Source organism: Eublepharis macularius, chromosome 6 (assembly GCF_028583425.1).
Source record: "Eublepharis macularius isolate TG4126 chromosome 6, MPM_Emac_v1.0, whole genome shotgun sequence".
Classification (NCBI taxonomy): Eukaryota; Metazoa; Chordata; class Lepidosauria; order Squamata; family Eublepharidae; genus Eublepharis; species Eublepharis macularius.
The window spans coordinates 80,824,994-80,842,640 of record NC_072795.1 but is presented as its reverse complement, the minus strand read 5'-3'; the positions used below and the strand labels follow the sequence as shown (position 1 = coordinate 80,842,640).

At 47.4% G+C, this 17,647-nt stretch overlaps 1 protein-coding gene across 1 annotated transcript in view; it reads right to left on the bottom strand.

Annotated features, from left to right (window-relative positions):
• LOC129332851 (pancreatic lipase-related protein 2-like) overlaps positions 1 to 17,647 on the bottom strand; it is a 34,286-nt gene that overhangs the window by 6,535 nt on the left and 10,104 nt on the right. The window contains exons 4-7 of the mRNA XM_054984144.1: positions 10,938 to 11,067; positions 10,287 to 10,403; positions 10,078 to 10,200; positions 690 to 808 (exon numbers count right to left, since the gene is read on the bottom strand). Of these exons, the coding sequence (XP_054840119.1) occupies positions 690 to 808; positions 10,078 to 10,200; positions 10,287 to 10,403; positions 10,938 to 11,067 (489 nt within the window). The remainder of the gene's footprint in view (positions 1 to 689; positions 809 to 10,077; positions 10,201 to 10,286; positions 10,404 to 10,937; positions 11,068 to 17,647) is intronic.

Below are 17,647 nucleotides of genomic sequence, written 5' to 3'. Positions count from 1 at the left end.
ATCATGGGGCAGCCTTCTTTGGGACATGGAAAACATTTCCCCTAGGGGCAAGCTAGTGTGTTAGTCAACAAGGAATATTTTTTTCCATTCTAACATTTATTTAAATAGAAATTCACAAAACTTTTGCTGCTATCCTGTCCCTAAGACTTAAACTTCAAAGTTCAGATATGACTATTCCTGTTCTGTATGCTATCCATCTGGCAAATGATTAAAACAATGCTTGGTAAGCACTTTCTACCCTAGAAGTCCTTGCACATAATCCAGTATGTGTGAGGACTGGTTGCACTCAAATGATTTGGGACAGGTACGCTGCACACAACAATTAGCTTGCATTCAGATGCCATGATAAACCATAGCTCCCAGTTATGACACCATGGTTGTCATGGCATCTGATGCAAGCTGTCAAGCTGTGGTTTGTTGTTGAGTACTAATCCATCAGAATAGAACCAGTATCTTTCTTTGTTGTTAAAATGCTTTATGTTTGAGGCATGCACCCTGATTCTGAGTTAAACTTATTAGTGTGTCCCTAGAAATGTGGGCAGAGCCATCCTGGACTTAACTGGTTCTCTAAATCACTTTATTTTTATAACTGTGGAAGTGAACATAACAGCTTATTAACAGTCCTATACCATAAGCATACAAATTAAATCAACTGAGTAAGCTTTAACCAGTCAGAATGACATGCTTACCTCCTTGAAAGATTCAAATGATTCACATGGATAGCTGACAAATCCATCAGGACAGAGAATACTGTACTTGAAGTACTGATGGCTTCTTGAGTGGTGGCAAGTTCCAATACCACGAGTAACTGCCAAAAAAAGCTAGAAGTCTGAGTGAAAACAAATAATTTCTCACAAAGCTGACCCTATATAACTTGATTCCACTTTACCCATAATACAACAAAAGGCAGTCTTATACTGTTAAAAAAAACTGGCTCTCTAACCGTACTGAAACTTAGCCTGTGCGTGCAGCCTTACAATTATTGCAAACAACAGCCAAACAACAGAGTGCTGCTGTTTCTTGTAGTACTTCTCCCATGACACTGCATTTGTTAGCCTGATCTGGTATGCTTCTCTACCTCTTTTTGCCTGATATCAGCATATTATTAATAGATTTTAAAACTGTGGTTGCATTTTCTGACCCTCTTCCCTACATCATGAACTTGCCTTCCTTTTTTTCTCCTCCAGATTTGATGCCATGAATAGTCATTCCAGCCACTAGGCAGCTTTTCCACAGCTTTCCTGGGAGTGCTTATACCCTAACTTTTTTTAAAAAATCCACTTTGCGGTAGGCTGTTTCCCCATGCACAGTCTTTATTCCATTTTTGGTGTTCTATCTTCTTTCCCCCTCTCTCGCCACCTGCCAGTCCACTGGATTGTGACTGGCTACTCTCATCTAGCCAGCCACTCCCTCTCCCATCCTTTCCACCCCCTCTTGTTTCCATACTTCCCCCTCCCCTCTTTCCTTACTTTTTTTTTTAAGTCCAGCACAGGATTGATGCATCAGTGGTTTGAAAGCACACAGGGGAAGTTCCTTTTTATTCTTTTTGCTCTGGCATGGGTGGGAATATTGTATAGGGGACTAAATATCTGGGTATCAGAAATAAAGATTTTAATATTGAGTTTTTGATTATCTTTTTATTCTATGGTGGAGAAACAGATGTTTGGGGGCAACAGAGAAGGAGGCAGAAATGGAGCTTTGCCAGCGATTCATCGCTGCTCTGATGAGATGATCACTTCAAAATAAAATTCCTTTTAAAAAATATTATTACTCTTTGTTTCTGAGAAAGAACATTTCCTTGTTTAGGTGAGTGAATCCCCCCACCCCATCCTCTATTTTTTCCATTGTTTGGCTGGCCAATAGACAATTCTCACAGCTAATCACATGTGAAATTCCTTAAAAAGGAAAAAAAAAACAGGCAAATCAGCCAATCAGGATCAACAAAGGGAGGGGTGGAGGATAGAGATGGGCATGATCGTTGCGTTCGGGCTCGGATTGGGCTCGGATCGGGGATCCAGACACTCAGGCACCAGCAATCTACTCAAGAGCCTGAGCTCTGTTTGCCCTCCTTCTGTCACCCTGGAAACCCGAATGGAAGCCCAGCTTTCCTTGATCAGCAGGGCTTCCTTCCAACCACGGAGCAGCAAAGCAGTCACAAGTTGGGAGAAGACACCCAGGGGAGGGAGGGGGAAGGGGGTGTTCTGTAGCCATGGGCACTCCAATCTCATCCCTGCAAACCCTGATAGGCAGCTCTGATGGCCAAACACAGACCTCCTGTGTTGCTGAGGGAGGGTGAACAGAGCCCCAACATGGGTTGCTGGAAGCCCCCCTGAAACAGCTGTTTGGAGTGTGGTTCGTCGCCGCCTCCCCGTGACCGCCAGGCCCAGCCGCTGCCACCACCACCCACCTTCCCAAATAGCTGGGAATAGCAGCGTGGCCCACTTTGGCCTCCATGATCCACAATCCACAATCCACAGCTCAGGAACGGGAGATGATCGGTGTGAATCGTTAATTCGGGATTGTCGCCGGTGCCGATCCATGATCAGCTGGATCGTTAATTTTTTTTGGATCGTGCCCATCTCTAGTGGTGGAGTGGTGAGACTGAAATCCAGGAAATAGGTTGATCCAGCACTCCTGCAATGCATCAATTCAGCGCATGTGCAAAGAAGAAGAAGAAGAAGGAGAAAGGGCTGGTGCTGTGATGCATCGGTAATGACACCGCAAGCCCTCATGATCCTGATGCATTTTGACACGGTGTGGACAAAAAAACACACCAGAATCTCACAGACCAGAAATGATGTCAGGCTATGGCATTCCAGACACGAGAGTCTGCCTTACTCCCTTCTGCAAGAAGACAAGGTTTCTTGATTTCAAAAGGTTTTATTTTGAAAGACAGCATTCAGGCCTAGACATCCATATTCCAGGATTTGAGACCCTGTCTGAACAAGGCATTGTTAGGAATGAGATACAGAATAGAAGTTGTTACATTTCACACTCTCAGAGCCCAGCCTCCCCCCAGAGTTCACATAGCAGGAGAGTTCTCTGTGGGAACACTAGTCAAGGTCAACTCGGCTTGCAGAAAAGATAAGACAGTGTCTTCTCCCATGGAAACGGCTCCTCGCAGGTGGGGCCTAGAGGGAAAAGAAGACTAAACAACTAAAGAATTAAACATGGCGTTAGTCAGGTTGCTTCCTGTCAGGCAACATACAAACAGACCCTGACATTCTGCCTCCCTTAAGACCCCACTCCCGCCGGCTTGTTGGGATATTGCTGATGGAAACGTTTGATCAAATGGGGAGCTTTGACGTGAATTGACTCCACCCATTCCCTATACCCCTCCTCAAAGTCTTTCCAACGGATTAAGTAGTAAAGTTTATGGCATCTGAGCTTAGAGTCCAGAATTTCTTCAACTTCGTAATGTACTTGGTCATCAATCATGGTGGGAATAGGGGTTGCTGGTGATGGGTGCCATTTGTCTGGTGCAGGAGCTCTTTTTAACAAGCTGATATGGAATGTTGGTTGGACATGGCGTAGATTCTTTGGAAGAATAACTTCTACAGTCACGTGATTTATTATTTTCTTGACAGGAAAAGGACCTAAATACTTTAAAGCCAGTTTTTTTGCTGGTTTGTTCCACTTTGAGGTTTTTTGTAGAGATATATACTTTATCTCCTGGTTGCAATTCCCATTGGGCCGCACGGTGGCGATTGGCGTATTTTTTGTAGTCTGCTTTGGCTTTGGTTAAAGCTGTTTGGATAGCTGCCCATTGTTCGGTGATGTTAGTCCACCATTAGTGCAAATCTCCGGCGGGTTGTTTTTTCATTGGCATTTCAAAGGGGAATGCTTGTCCATCGTAGCCATGTACGATTTTAAAGGGGGTTTCACCTGTTGAACTGTGGACTGCGTTGTTATAAGCAAATTTGGCAAAATGCAGAATCTCCGCCCAGTTGTCTTGCTGGAAATTAATGTAGCAACGTAGGAACTGTTCTAAGACTTGATTTGTTTTTTCGAACTGTCCGTCAGATTGCGGATGGAAAGCAGAGCTGATTCCTTGCTCTATTCCGGTTAATTGGAGAAGCTCCCGCCAAAAGTTGGCAACAAATTGTCCTCCACAATCCGATATCACTTTAGAGGGAAAAGAGTGCAGCTTCACAATATGTTTCATAAATAATTCAGCTAGTTTTTTGGCCATGGATATAGTTGTACACGGAATAAAATGTGCTTGTTTAGAAAACAAAAATCCACAACTACCAGAATACAGGAGCAGCCTCTGGAGGGCGGTAAATCAGTAATAAAAATCCATGGATATTACTTCCCAGGGTCTATTGGGTGTTTCTAATGGTTGTAAGAGTCCAGGTGGTTTTCCTTTCCTTGTTTTGGCGCTTATACAGGTTGGGCAGGAGGATACATATTGGAATACATCTTTTCGGATCCCAGGCCACCAAAATTGCCTTTGTATTAGGTGGAGGGTTTTCAGATAGCCAAAATGACCAGTGGTATGGACATCATGACAGCGGTGCAGAATTTCTTTTCTGAGGCTGGCAGGTATATACAACCGATCGTCTTTAACCCAGTCTCCCTCCGCCGTTTGAGACATTTTGGCTTTGGGTGCTCCCTCCCCTTCTTTTTCCACCTCGCTTTTCACTTTTGCTCTCCACCCCTTTTCCTCTGCTTGAGCTTGGTTGCAAGTGGTAACCACACCCCCTAGTTGCCAGGGGGTGAATACAGTGTCAATAGTCTCCTCCCTTTTGCTCTGATGTTGGGGCATGCGCGACAGAGCGTTGGCCAGGAAGTTAGTTTTCCCCGGTAAAAAGTTGAGGGTGAAATTAAATTTAGAGAAGAATTCTGCCCATCTGAGTTGTTTGGCATTAAGATGTCAGGGGCTTTTTAGTGCTTCTAAGTTTTTGTGATCTGTCCAAACTTCAAACGGGTGCCGTGCCCCTTCAAGCCAATGACGCCATACTGTGAGAGCTACTTTGACGGCAAAGGCTTCCTTTTCCCAGACGTTCCAATGTCGTTCTGCTTCAGAAAATTTTCTAGAGAGATATGCACATGGTTTTGCTTTCCTGTCTCCCCCTTTCTGCAGGAGCACTCCCCCTATGGCCATATCACTGGCATTGACTTGTACTATGAAAGGGCGATTTTCATCGGGGTGTTGCAAAACAAGTTCAGACGTAAATTTAATTTTGAGTTCATCGAAAGCCAGTTGGCAGTTTCGGTTCCACTCCAATTTGGAGGTGGGTTTCTTTGCCTGCTCCCCTCTCCCTTTCATTTTCAGAAGCTCGGTTAGAGGTAGGGCGATTTGGGCAAACCCCTCTATGAAATCTCTGTAGAAGTTGGCAAACCCCAGGAAGGATTGCAATTGTTTACGAGTGGAGGGGGTTTGCCAGTCCTGTACTGCTTTGACTTTGGCAGGATCCATTTTTAGCCCTTGTCCAGATATGCGGTACCCTAAGTAATCCAATTCTGTTTTATGAAACTCACATTTGGAGAGTTTGATAGGGAGTTTGTGGCACATTAAAGTGGTTAGTACTTCCCGTACTAGTTTTACATGTTCCTCTTTTGTTTTTGAATAAATTAGCACATCATCTAGGTAAACAACCACTCCCTTATATAAGTATTTATGCAGTACTTCATTGATCATAGACATATATCCAGAAGGAGCTCCAGATAAGCCAAAAGGCATAACAAGGTATTCATATTGACCTAAGGGTGTGTTGAACGCGGTTTTCCATTCTTCTCCTTCTTTGATTCTGACATGGAAGTAGGCATCTTTTAAATCCAATTTGGAAAAGATCTTACCTTGAGTCACGACGTTGAGTAGATCTCGGATGAGTGGGATGGGGTAGGCATTGGTTGTTGATACTGCATTGATCCCTCTGAAATCGGTGCACAATCTCAAGCCGCCATCCTTCTTTTTGACGAAAAGTACAGGAGCTGCATGAGGACTATTAGCAGGGCGTATGAATCCTCTTTCCAAATTTTTATCGATGAATTTTCGTACCTCTTCCCTTTCCAAAGGGCTCATGGAATATAATTTGCCCTTAGGTAGACTTTCCCCCGGTATTATTTTGATGGCACAGTCTGTAGCACGATGAGGGGGAAGACTGTCCGCTTCCTCTTCACTGAAAGCTTGTTTCAGGCTTCTATATTCTATAGAGATGCAATTAATTTCTTCTTGAGTTAGAAGGGCTACATCCAACTGGGGCGGTTCGTCTCTCCCACATTCCGCCAGCCAGCAATGATGCTTACAGTAGTTTTTGTTGAACATAAGTATTCCCTTAGGCCAGTCTATGTAAGGGTTATGATCCCATAACCATCCGCTACCTAGGATAACGGGGTATTTTGCTGCATGGCTGACGACGAAACATCTGCTTTCCCAGTGCTTCTCCATACCTGTGGGAATTGGTTCGGTTTCTAAAGTAACTGGGTTCATGTTGGATCCATCCATTTGTTCAAAAATGATAGGATTTTTTTAATTCTTTGGTTTCCAACCCCAAACCGTTTACTAAGGCTGGGGCTATAATGTCTCTGGAGCATCCAGAATCAATCAAAGCTTCTACACAAATATGAATTCCTCTTTTTGGATTTAGTAGTCTTACGGGAAGAAACAATACAGACCCCTTTTCTCTCACCTCTTTCTGGGTGATTTTTTTTTCGATCTGCTGTTCGGGCCTCGTTACAACAGATCCATCTCGTTTCCCGATTGGGGGCTGGGAGCTTCGTCTTCACTTTCTGAGGGTTGTACATCCAGCTCCATTAAAACTTCTTCCACTTCCAAGCCTTTTTCTGGTTGACTGTGTTTTGGTATTCCATGTCCCCGCCTGGCTCTTGGGGCCGGGATGGGGCGAGCAGGAGTAGGGGCGATGGTCGCCGGTATGCGTGATGGGCATTGAGCTGCAAAGTGTCCGCTACTTCCGCATTGGAGGCATAGTCCTTGTCACCAAAGAGAGTCCCTTGCTCCGCAACTTGGGGTACCTGCTCGCCCCCCCTTTGGGTACTACCGGTGTTCTTCTCGCCCCTAAGGCTTGTTCTTGCTCCACTAATCTTACTTGTTGTATGCAATTTTCGACTTCGCAGGCCAGTTGTATCCAACCTAACAGCGTTGGTGGGTCATCTTGCATTAGGGCTCGATCTAGCAGCCTGGGGTTCATGCCTCCTTTAAACATTACAATTTTGGTCCCTTCTTCGCAATGGGGACATTTGGCCACCAGTTGATGAAATTTGGACACATAGTCTCTGATTGGTTGCGTACCTTGCCATAAGGTTTGTAATTCTGTGCGGGAACGATCTTCTTCTAGTGGATCCTCATATTGGGCTCGTAGCGCTGACATGAAACTTTGTAAAGTGTCTAATTCAGGAGCGCCAGAGTCATATAACGTTACATACCATTCAGCTGCTTTGCCTTCCAGTCTCGATGCCAGGTGATCAATCCTACTTTCCTTGTCCAGGAAAAGGTGTCCCCAACGGTTGAAAAACTGGAGCACTTGTACTACGAAGAATCCCAACTTTTGCGTATCTCCATCAAAAGTGGCTTCCAATTTAATCCATCCCCACGGTAGTTCAGGCTCCCTCCCTCTGTCTGGCTGTATCGGCCACGGGGCTGGTGGGGGACTGGGTGGCACCAGCCCCTGCATCAGTCCTCTGGGCTGGTCTTGTGGGCCTCAGGGAATTCCTAGCGGCCGCGGTCTGGGTGCGCTTCCAGGCGGTGGGGCTCATGGAACTTGCCCGGGGCCCCAGGGGGAGACTTCCTGGACGTGGTTGGGGTGCTGGGGGGACTTGTATAGGAGGAGGCGGCCTCGGCAGAGTTGGTTGCTGGGGTACCACCTGTCTATGAGGTACCTGAGGAGGAGGTGGTGGAGGCAACTGTCTGGGGGGAGGAGGAGACGGTCGCGGTTGTGGAAGAGTTAATGGCTGCGGTATGGTCTGAAGAGGAGGTGGTGGTTGTGGGACCTGCCACGGGGCCATTTGAACAGGTGTCGGTTGAGCTGGGAGCTGTAGCGTTTGCGGAGGGGTTGGTACTATTTGCGGGACCAAAGGCGGTGGAGTGGGCGCCACCAGCGTAGTTTGAGTCGGTGGCGGCTGCAGTTGAATCGGTGACAGTCCCACACCTGACCCTGGAGTTGATTGGGTACCCACCGATATTTGGCCCATCCTCGGTACTTGTCCCTGCGCTACAGGTGGCCCTAGCAGGGCTACTGTTTGTCCAGCCGCTGCTCTCGCCTCCCTCTGCTCCCTCACCAACACACCAATAAAGAATATGGCTTGGGCTAGGTCTTCTTCCATTGCTCCCACTCTGTCTTCCATCCGGCGGTAATGTTCTTGAATTTTGCGGTTCATTCCATCTTCCCCTCGTTCACTGGGTTCCGAGGTTTCCCGTGACCTCGGAGGAACATAGTCTGTGGGCCAAGGCCTTATTGGTCCTTCTGCACCCCCAATTGACCCCCACTCATGGGCCATATCCCCGGTGTCATGGGGCTGTATCAGACCTTCAACTCTGACGCCTTCCAACAGTTGTTCTTCTTCCATAGTTATGCTGGCCAGAATCCCTTTAGTTAAGCCAGTAACGGCTGAAATACCGGTATCCACTGCCTGGGCTCAATATTCCAATTGATGTGGTTGCCCCCGCTCCCACGCTCTGGCTGAGTTTATGTCCATATAATCCCAGCTCATGAGCTCATGTCGGGTAGTTTCCCAATCTTGGATATCTTCGGTCCCACCTCAGGGATCCCACTCCTCCAGGCAGCCCGCTTCTACATCCCACTTATACCAGGGTTGGGTGCTGGCCCGCGTTTCCTCTGGAGTGCAGTCCGCTCTCCTTAGATCCCAAATGACGCTGGGGCCTTCCTGCTCCGTTGACCCGATGGTGCGTCTCACATCGATCATCGACCTGGAAAATATGGTGCCCGCTTGCCTCTCCCTCACCTCTCGAGGCCGGGAGCCCCACTGCCGCGGTGTCAGCAGCGAAATTAAATGGTTCTCCCCGGTAGCTTCGCGCAACTTTGGTCGTGCACCGGCTATGGCCGGGTCGGCCTGTTCCACCCCTCTGCCGGGCACCAGTTCCATCTGGCCGTCGGGAACAGGCGCCACTCCTCCGATAGGAACAGTGAAGGTTACGTCGGTAGGTACAACTCCTGAATCAGGGATCACCTCTGATCCATTGTCCGGTACCAAAGGTGTTGAATCAGGAAGTCCCCCATCCTCCGTACCAGGATCGGTTAGATCAATCAAGGTGTCCTTGGTATCCATCCTCCCTGGGTGAGGAGTTGAAGACTTCAAAGGTGATTCCTAACAAAATGTCAGGCTATGGCATTCCAGACACGAGAGTCTGCCTTACTCCCTTCTGCAAGAAGACAAGGTTTCTTGATTTCAAAAGGTTTTATTTTGAAAGACAGCATTCAGGCCTAGACGTCCATATTCCAGGATTTGAGACCCTGGCTGAACAAGGCATTGTTAGGAATGAGATACAGAATAGAAGTTGTTACATTTCATACTCTCAGAGCCCAGCCTCCCCCCAGAGTTCACATAGCAGGAGAGTTCTCTGTGGGAACACTAGTCAAGGTCAACTCGGCTTGCAGAAAAGATAAGACAGTGTCTTCTCCCATGGAAACGGCTCCTCACAGGTGGGGCCTAGAGGGAAAAGAAGACTAAACAACTAAAGAATTAAACATGGCGTTAGCCAGGTTGCTTCCTGTCAGGCAACATACAAACAGACCCTGACAAATGAGACATGTGGCCACATACAAGTCGATTCCATGCCTTTCATCTTGATTTCAGGGACCGTGAAGAGTTATGTCCCCGGAGAAGAAGGGGCTTTTGTGTTTATTTATTTTCTTCTGGCTTTCTCTTCCAACAGGGACACAATGCAATTTACATTGTCCTCTTCTACATTTTATCCTTACAACAAACCTGTAAGGTACGTTAGACCGAGAGAGCATGACAGGCCCAAGGTCACTCAGGAAATTCCTATGACAGAGTGAGGCTTCATACCTGGGTCTGCCAGATCCCAGTCAAACACTCTAACCACTACCTGTCACACTGCAAATAAATGCTGTTGTATGACATGAACAAGTTTACCTTGCAGAAATGTTTCAAGTTCATCTTCTTTCTTTTCTAAAATGAGATCATTACATCCCGGCATAGTAGTTCCGCCATTGGGGTAAAAGTCAAGATCACCAGTAGCATTTTGCATTCCTAATCCTGAAATATATTCATGGTGCAGTAAATGACTTGATCATTTCTCTGTGTTTTTGATGCAAAATTCATGTATGTTTGGCAATACATACCTATAGCGAGTGACTGGCCACCATTGCTGTGTATGATATCAACAAATTCAGCATCAGAAGGATCCAACCTGACCATAATAGGCATACCTTGAAAACAGAATGCAGCTGGGTCCAAGCCTAAGTAGACATAAAAATAATCCAGTAAGGAATAGGGGGACCTGCCTTTTTTCATGGTCTGAAAATCCAGAGTTCTCAGTCAGTCTGTCAAGGCCTGCCTTAACACAATTGTCATAGAAATGTCTCCAGAATCTGATGAATAAACACAGTGTTGTATCATAGTGAACAAACTACATTGCAGTTCTGATCAATTACACTGATCATAAAGTACTTTCAGAAGATACAAATCCACCCACACATGCAGCTACCTTTAAAAAAATCCCAGTGAGAATTCTCCCTGGTTAGGTATTATGTGTGATTCTATGTATGCACTAGCCCCTGTGTTTCATGGCTTTCTGATAAAAGCTGCATGAACTGATGTCAATCCATGTTAGCCTTGAATTATGTGATCTCAGATAAAACTGGTTTACCTTTTAAAAGAAAACTATCAGTTCAAGTTAGTTCTACATTTTCTCATACTAATTAAACTTGCACTGATGACACCTTCTAACCTCCCTTTCAAATATTGTCATGCTGTCTCTTCGGGTGGCCTACCAGTTATTCTACCGATGCCTGGAAATTTTTGGCCAGCACCTCGAAGTCGTCGTCCTGCTTCTCCAGCAGTATGAGCACCAAGACTGTGACCAATCAGGTGGACTTCTGAAGGGCAGTATTTGTACATTTTCTATCAATTCAAAAACAGAGAAACTGTTAATGGGTCAGATAGAAGACATCTAAATTTTTTGCAACATAATCAGAGAGTTTTTCACTTAAGTTCTGATGTCATAAGTAACATGTCATAAGTAACAAAAGTTTTTAGCTAAGTGTTAGGAAGAATTTCCTGACAGTTAGAGCAGTCCCTCAGTGGAACAGGCTTTCTCAGGAGGTAGTTGGCTCTCCTTCTTTGGAGATTTTTAAGCAGAGGTTAGATGGCCAGCTGACAGCAATGCTGATTCTGTGAGATCATGAGAGGGAAGGCAGGAAGGGTTACATCAGTGCTTAGTTCTTGTGGCCTCTTCTTACATGCCCAGCGATCCTGATAGTGTTTTGACATCTGGGCGTAGAGCAGGGGTCACTGGGTGTGTATGTGGGTGGAGGTAGTTGTGAATTTTCTGCATTGTGCATTAGATTACCCTGGAAGTCCCTTCCAACCCTATGATTCTATGCCAACTGCATTTAGTGGTCAAGTGTATGCTGGGAATTGCAGCCCAGATTACAATGGTAGATGTGGAAGCCAAGAGTCAAGGAAAACCATCAAACCTCTTTTTTTTCACTTTTGCAATGTGTCAACATGTACAGAATCTGTGCCCTGAACTGGGGTTGATGTTCTAATTTTATAATATGATATGCCTGTCTTCCTAAAACTGTGTATGTTAGACTCTTTCCTGACCTCCTCAAATTTGTTTACAAGACCTAGAATAACTCCATAGGTGTTTAACCGTAACATTTGATATGAAAATCAGGTCAGAAGTCAGATGTACTTTTATATGCTTATAACATTATAGTTTTGTCATCGTCTTTCTGAAAATGGGCATTTATTGCAAAATGTGCCACAGACAAGTTATTGCAATATGTGATATGTGTACGCATATACATACATAAACATACAAATATGTATTTACATATGTATATAATCTGCTCATTGTGAATTCTTAATTGTGTTTTTTCTCTATGCATGCACCTAACAGCAAATCCTTCAAAAAAGCACCAGCAAAAAAAAAAAAAGGCAGCTCTATAGAAATCCCTGAGGGCTACAACCCATGTTTGAAAGGTCAGTGTGGAACACAGAGATGTGTGCGCTTTGCTGACTTATGTATCTTCTATAACAATCCCTGAATCCTTTCTTCAAAAAAACCATAGATAGCCATCAAGTATATTTGCAGTAGTCCAAAACATCTGGTTCACAACCTTTGGTCCTTTATGAAAATCATATTCCGTTGGTTGGATGAGGGGAAGAGATGAACTGAAAGCCAAAGACTTGGCCTGCGCAGTACTTTTCATGGTTTTTCAGCAGGAGAGTACTATCGGTAGCCGCCTGCACACAACACAAACCCTCCTTGTGTTCAGTCAATGTGTTGAGAGTAAAAGTGAGCACAAGTCTTCACATGGCCATCCCCTGAGCACAGCCCCTGTGTATGAAGGAAGGGTACAGTAATGATTTTAAGTAAATGTGTATGTGTGTCTTTAAATGCTTGGTGTAGTATAGATTAAGGCCATTTCCACACACGTTAAATAATGCACTTTCAATGCACTTTAGCAATCCTTTGGAATTGGATTTTTTGTTCCACACATGAAAAGCAGTTTCAAATGTTCACTAAAGAGTATTGAAAGTGGATTATCCAACGTGTGTAGAAGCAGCCTAAGGCCATTTCCACATGCTGTTAAAGAGACTGGCTACTTACTGAACGCTGGTGGTTTTTTTCACAGATTCCAGATGCCTCTGATTTCAAAGCAGAAGCAGGCAGTTTGTCTTTTGTCTGATCAGCATCCTTGACCCGGCACAGGAAAGAGCGGGGAAATCCCGGTCTCAGAAAAGACGCTGATCAGACAAAAGACAAACTGCTTGCTTCTGCTTTGAAATCAGAGGCATCTGGAATCTGTGGGAAAAAATGCCAGTGTTCAGTAAGTAGCCAGTCTCTTTAACAGCATGTGGAAACGGCCCTCGAGTGGGGGTGAAAGAGAGGGATGAGCGAGTGATATGATTGGTTGATGCCTGAGAGTGTGGGCTGAGTGAATGCAGTTTTAGACTGAGAGCAGAACCACAAGTGACAAAAGGCACAGATTGGACACTTGTCAGCTTCCCTCAAGTTTTGATGGGAAATGTAGGCATCCTGGTCTCGCAGCTTGGCTCTCTGACTGCTGTCCGATGGACTTTTCAACTGTCACTTGTCCAACATTCCGCCAAGCTGCCTACATTTCCCATCAAAACTTGAGGGAAGCTGACAAGTGTCCAATCTGTGCCTTTTGTCACTTGCGGTTCTGCTCTGAGAGTGGAGAAAAAAGATTCAGTCAGGGCAAGAGAGGCAAGCTGTGTACAGCCTGAGCTTGTGTATGTTGTCTGAGAGAAATATAACCTATGTGGAAACCTGAACTGTGTGTTTGTGAAAGAACGTTCAGTCAGGGAAAAGCAGGCAAACTGTGTGTGTGCCTGAGAAAAGGTCTTGTAATTGAGAGAGAAATTAATATCAAAAGCAGGCAAACTGTGTGTGAAGCCTGAGAGAAGATCTGTGTGACTGGGTTTAAGTAAAGAAACTTTAAGAACCAATAACACTCTTTGAAACCAGTAAGCTTTAGAAATAATATGAAAGCGATACTCTTCTTATAAAAATAAAAGTTTACTTTGTTTTTTTATGTCCCAGAGTATCTGTCATTCCTAGATCCCATTCTTATCCTCATGGCCACATAGTACCACGAAAAAGCCTGACCCTTGGGCACGTTACTAAAAGCAGCGGGCGCGGAACTTACCCGCGCCGGCATTTGCGGGGGCTGCAGGGCGGGGAGAAAAGGGCAGGACGGTCTCTCTCGGCCGGCCCAGCCCAGTCGCGCGGCCCCGAGGCAGGCTGGGCTTTGTAGTTTTAAGATGCCCAGCCAGCCAATCGAGGCAGCCGGCTGGAGGACCAATCAGGGAAGGGTGGTTTCCACCCGACCTGAGGAGGGAAGTTTTCCCTCAGGTCCTCAACAAAAGTATAAATGCTGGGCCGGCCCCCTCTCGCAGTCAGTCGGCCTCGGAACAGCGATCGGAGGGGATGTGCCGATCGCTGTTCCAGCACTGACTGCGTAGTCGGGCCTAGCCTGCTGCCGCGCGTCAGGGGGAGTCGGGCCTTTCCATCCAGGAAACATAAGAAGCGGTGAGCGAGGCGGGTATCGAGGCGCAGAGATGAATCCGAGTCCAGCTCGTCAAGTGAGTCTTCCTCTGGGGAAGATGGGAGGGGGTCTGATGGGGATTACTGGGGCGCTGCTGCTCTGGTACCCCCTATACCAGTGTGGGCTGCTAAGAGGTGCTCTAAGAGGGGCACAGGGGCTTCAGGGCCGGGGGCCGTCTGGGGTCAGGATGCTGGGATGGAAGGTACCCGCCCTGCGGTGAGTTACGGGGATGATGAGGACGCACCAGGGGCACATTTGTCACGGAAAATGAGGAGACGAATACTGGACGGTTATTATGTTGATGTTTTTGCCCTACTCCGTCCAGAGGCTGAGGATAGCCTATCGGGACCGCCGTCTCGTAGGCGGAGAGAAAAAGACAAGAAAGGGGAGGTGGAGAGGAATTTTGCTAATTGGCTGGAAGGTTATACTGTTTTCATGGGGGTGGTTCAGCTGGCATACCCTGACAGAGGTTGGCACCTTTCTAATCATTTAGCCAATGTTATTAGGGCTCGAACCCTGGCAGGGGATGCAGCTGCCGTCGACTACGATGAAGTGTTTAGGAAGAGAGCCTCTCATAGCGCCAGGAGGCGCTGGGACCTCATAAGTCAAAAACTGTGGCTGTGGCTAGTCGGCCCCCATATGCGGGGAAAGAGCGACTCCACGCGGCAAGGGAGATGGGGGTCTAGGAGGGACAGGAAGATGGTTTGCTGGGAGTATAACCAGGGCAGGTGTCAGCGGACTCGTTGTAAGTTCGACCACTTTTGGGAGTCTTGCTCGGGCATGCATTCTCGTGTATCTTGCCCTCGGCAAGGTGCCTCGCAGCAGCCCTTTCATGGGGGCCGGCCCAACAATGCAGGTGTCCGTAAGGATGGAAGCTCCGCCGGCTCAAGCCAGCCTGCATCGGGAACAAAACAATGATAGGGTGCTGGACATTGCCCTCGCCCCTTCCCCCATTCGATTGGAGGCTCTCCGGCACCTCTTGGATAATTATCCCAATAGGAAAGACGCTGAATACTTGTGGAATGGGTTCTCTTCTGGTTTTAGGATGCCTTTTACCGGCCCTAGGATCTCTACTACTTCGGGCAATCTTAAGTCTGCTAGGGACTTGCCGGAGGTGGTGGCTAAAAAGTTGGACAAGGAGGTTGCGGCTGGTAGGGTGGCGGGGCCTTTTACTTCGCCTCCGCTTCCCAACTTCCGGGCCTCTCCTCTGGGGGTGGTCCCTAAGAAGACAGCTGGTGAATACTGCCTTATTCACCATCTGTCTTACCCGAAGGGCTTCTCAGTAAATGATTTTATTCCTCCTGAGTTGTGTTCGGTCCGGTATGCCTCATTTGATCATGCTGTCCGCTTGGTGCGTTCCTGCGGCACAGGAGCCCTCATGGCTAAGTGCGACATACAAGCGGCTTTCAGGCTGCTGCCGGTGCACCCTGACGACTTTTTCCTGTTGGGTTTCAAGTTTAAGGGTGCCTGGTATGTCGGCAAGGCTATGCAAATGGGGTGTTCTGTGGCGTGTGCAGTGTTTGAAGCGTTTAGCATGTTTTTGGAGTGGGCTGCCAGGAGCCGCCTGGGATGCCCCCAGGTCACGCACTACCTGGATGATTTCCTTCTCGTTGGGCCACCAGGGGGCGCCACTTGTGCCCAGAGGTTGGCAGGTTTTCAGGCATTGGCCAGTGAGCTGGGGGTTCCCTTAGCAGCGAAGAAAACTGAAGGTCCCACATCTCGCCTTACCTATTTGGGGATAGAAATTGACTCCATCGACGGATGCTCCAGGCTCCCCCCGGAGAAGCTTTTAGCTTTGCAAACATTGATTCGGACCATGCTCGCTCGACACAAGGTCCTTTTGAAGGAGTTGCAATCCTTACTGGGGCATCTCAACTTTGCTTGCAGGGTGGTTTCCCCTGGTCGCTCTTTCTGTGCTCAGGCGGCTCACGCTATGTCCGGGGTTTCTTCACCACGTCATCATATTAGGATCAGGAAGGGAGTAAAGGAGGATCTCAGGGTGTGGTTGGCTTTCCTGACTCGTTATAATGGGGTGTCATTCTGGCAGGACAGTTGGGAGGTCGCCTCAGAGATGCAGGTACATTCGGACGCAGCGGGCAGCGCTGGCTTTGGAGTTTATCTCCGGGGTCGGTGGTGTGCCCAACCATGGCCTGGCAGTTGGAGAGGGTCTGGGTTGGTGAGGGACCTCACCTTTTTGGAACTGTTCCCGATTCTGGTGGCAGTCATCATATGGGTGGACCAATTCAGGAATAAGAGGGTGGTTTTCTGGTGCGACAACATGGCAGTGGTCAAGGTTCTGAATAGGCAGTCATCGCGCTCTGAGCGGGTAATGCATTTGGTTCGACGGTTTGTTTTGCAATGTCTAGTTAATAACATCTCTTTTTCTGTGAAACATGTAGCAGGCACAGATGACAGTATCGCCGACGCCTTATCTCACTTCCAGACAGAGTGGTTCTTGGCCTTGGCACCAGATGCACGCCGGGATCCAGACCCCTTCCCAGAGGATCTCTGGAGCCTTGGGGAATGCTCCATAATTCAGGAAGTATTATCATCTGTTGCTCCTTCTTCCTTGCAGGCGTACCGCAGAGCTCTAGCTAATTTCCTGTCTGTTTCCCAGCGCTGGGGGGGGGGGGTGGTTCTGGTTGTTTGCCTGCCTCAGCTGGTCTGGTTCTTTGTTATCTAGCCCATCTGCAGGACCTGGGTTTGGCTCCCAGAACCATGAAGTGCCATTTGGCAGCCATTTCCTTCTTCAGTAAAGCACAGGGTTTCTCAGACCCCTGCGCTTTGTTTGCTGCTAGGAGGGCCATAGAGGGATGGAGGTGCTTGTCCCCCCTGTCACCAGACTGGCGACGCCCAATAACATATCAAGTTTTGGTTTTGCTTCTGGAACAACTTGGCGCAGTTTGCTTTTCAATTTTCGAAACACAGTTATTTGAAGCTGCATTTACCTTGGCCTTTTTTGGGGCATTCTGAATAGGGGAGTTATTGGCCAATTCAAAAAGAGAGGTGGTTGGCGTGGCCTTGGGGATTGGGGATGTTACCTTATCCACATTCAGCATGGTCATTCGCCTTCGCAGGTCTAAAACGGACCAACGGGGGCGGGGGGGGGGGGTGTCGCCATTCTCTTTTCATCAGGAGGCGTTATATCAGCCAGATGGAGTACACCTGTCCAGCTGGGGGCAGGATATATGGCTTCAAGACATCCAGGATGCTTTACTTTGTTGGTTGTGGCATTAGAGGCTGTGGCGGGGAGCCATTTCATGCCTCTAGTAGCGGTTTGGGCGTGGGGCACTGATCCTGGCAGGGGAAAACAGGGCTGGCTGGCACTGTTCCCCCATAGATGGGGATCCCCATAAGGGATCTTGGACCAGGCTTGGCAGTGGTAAGCCCAGCTCGGGGGG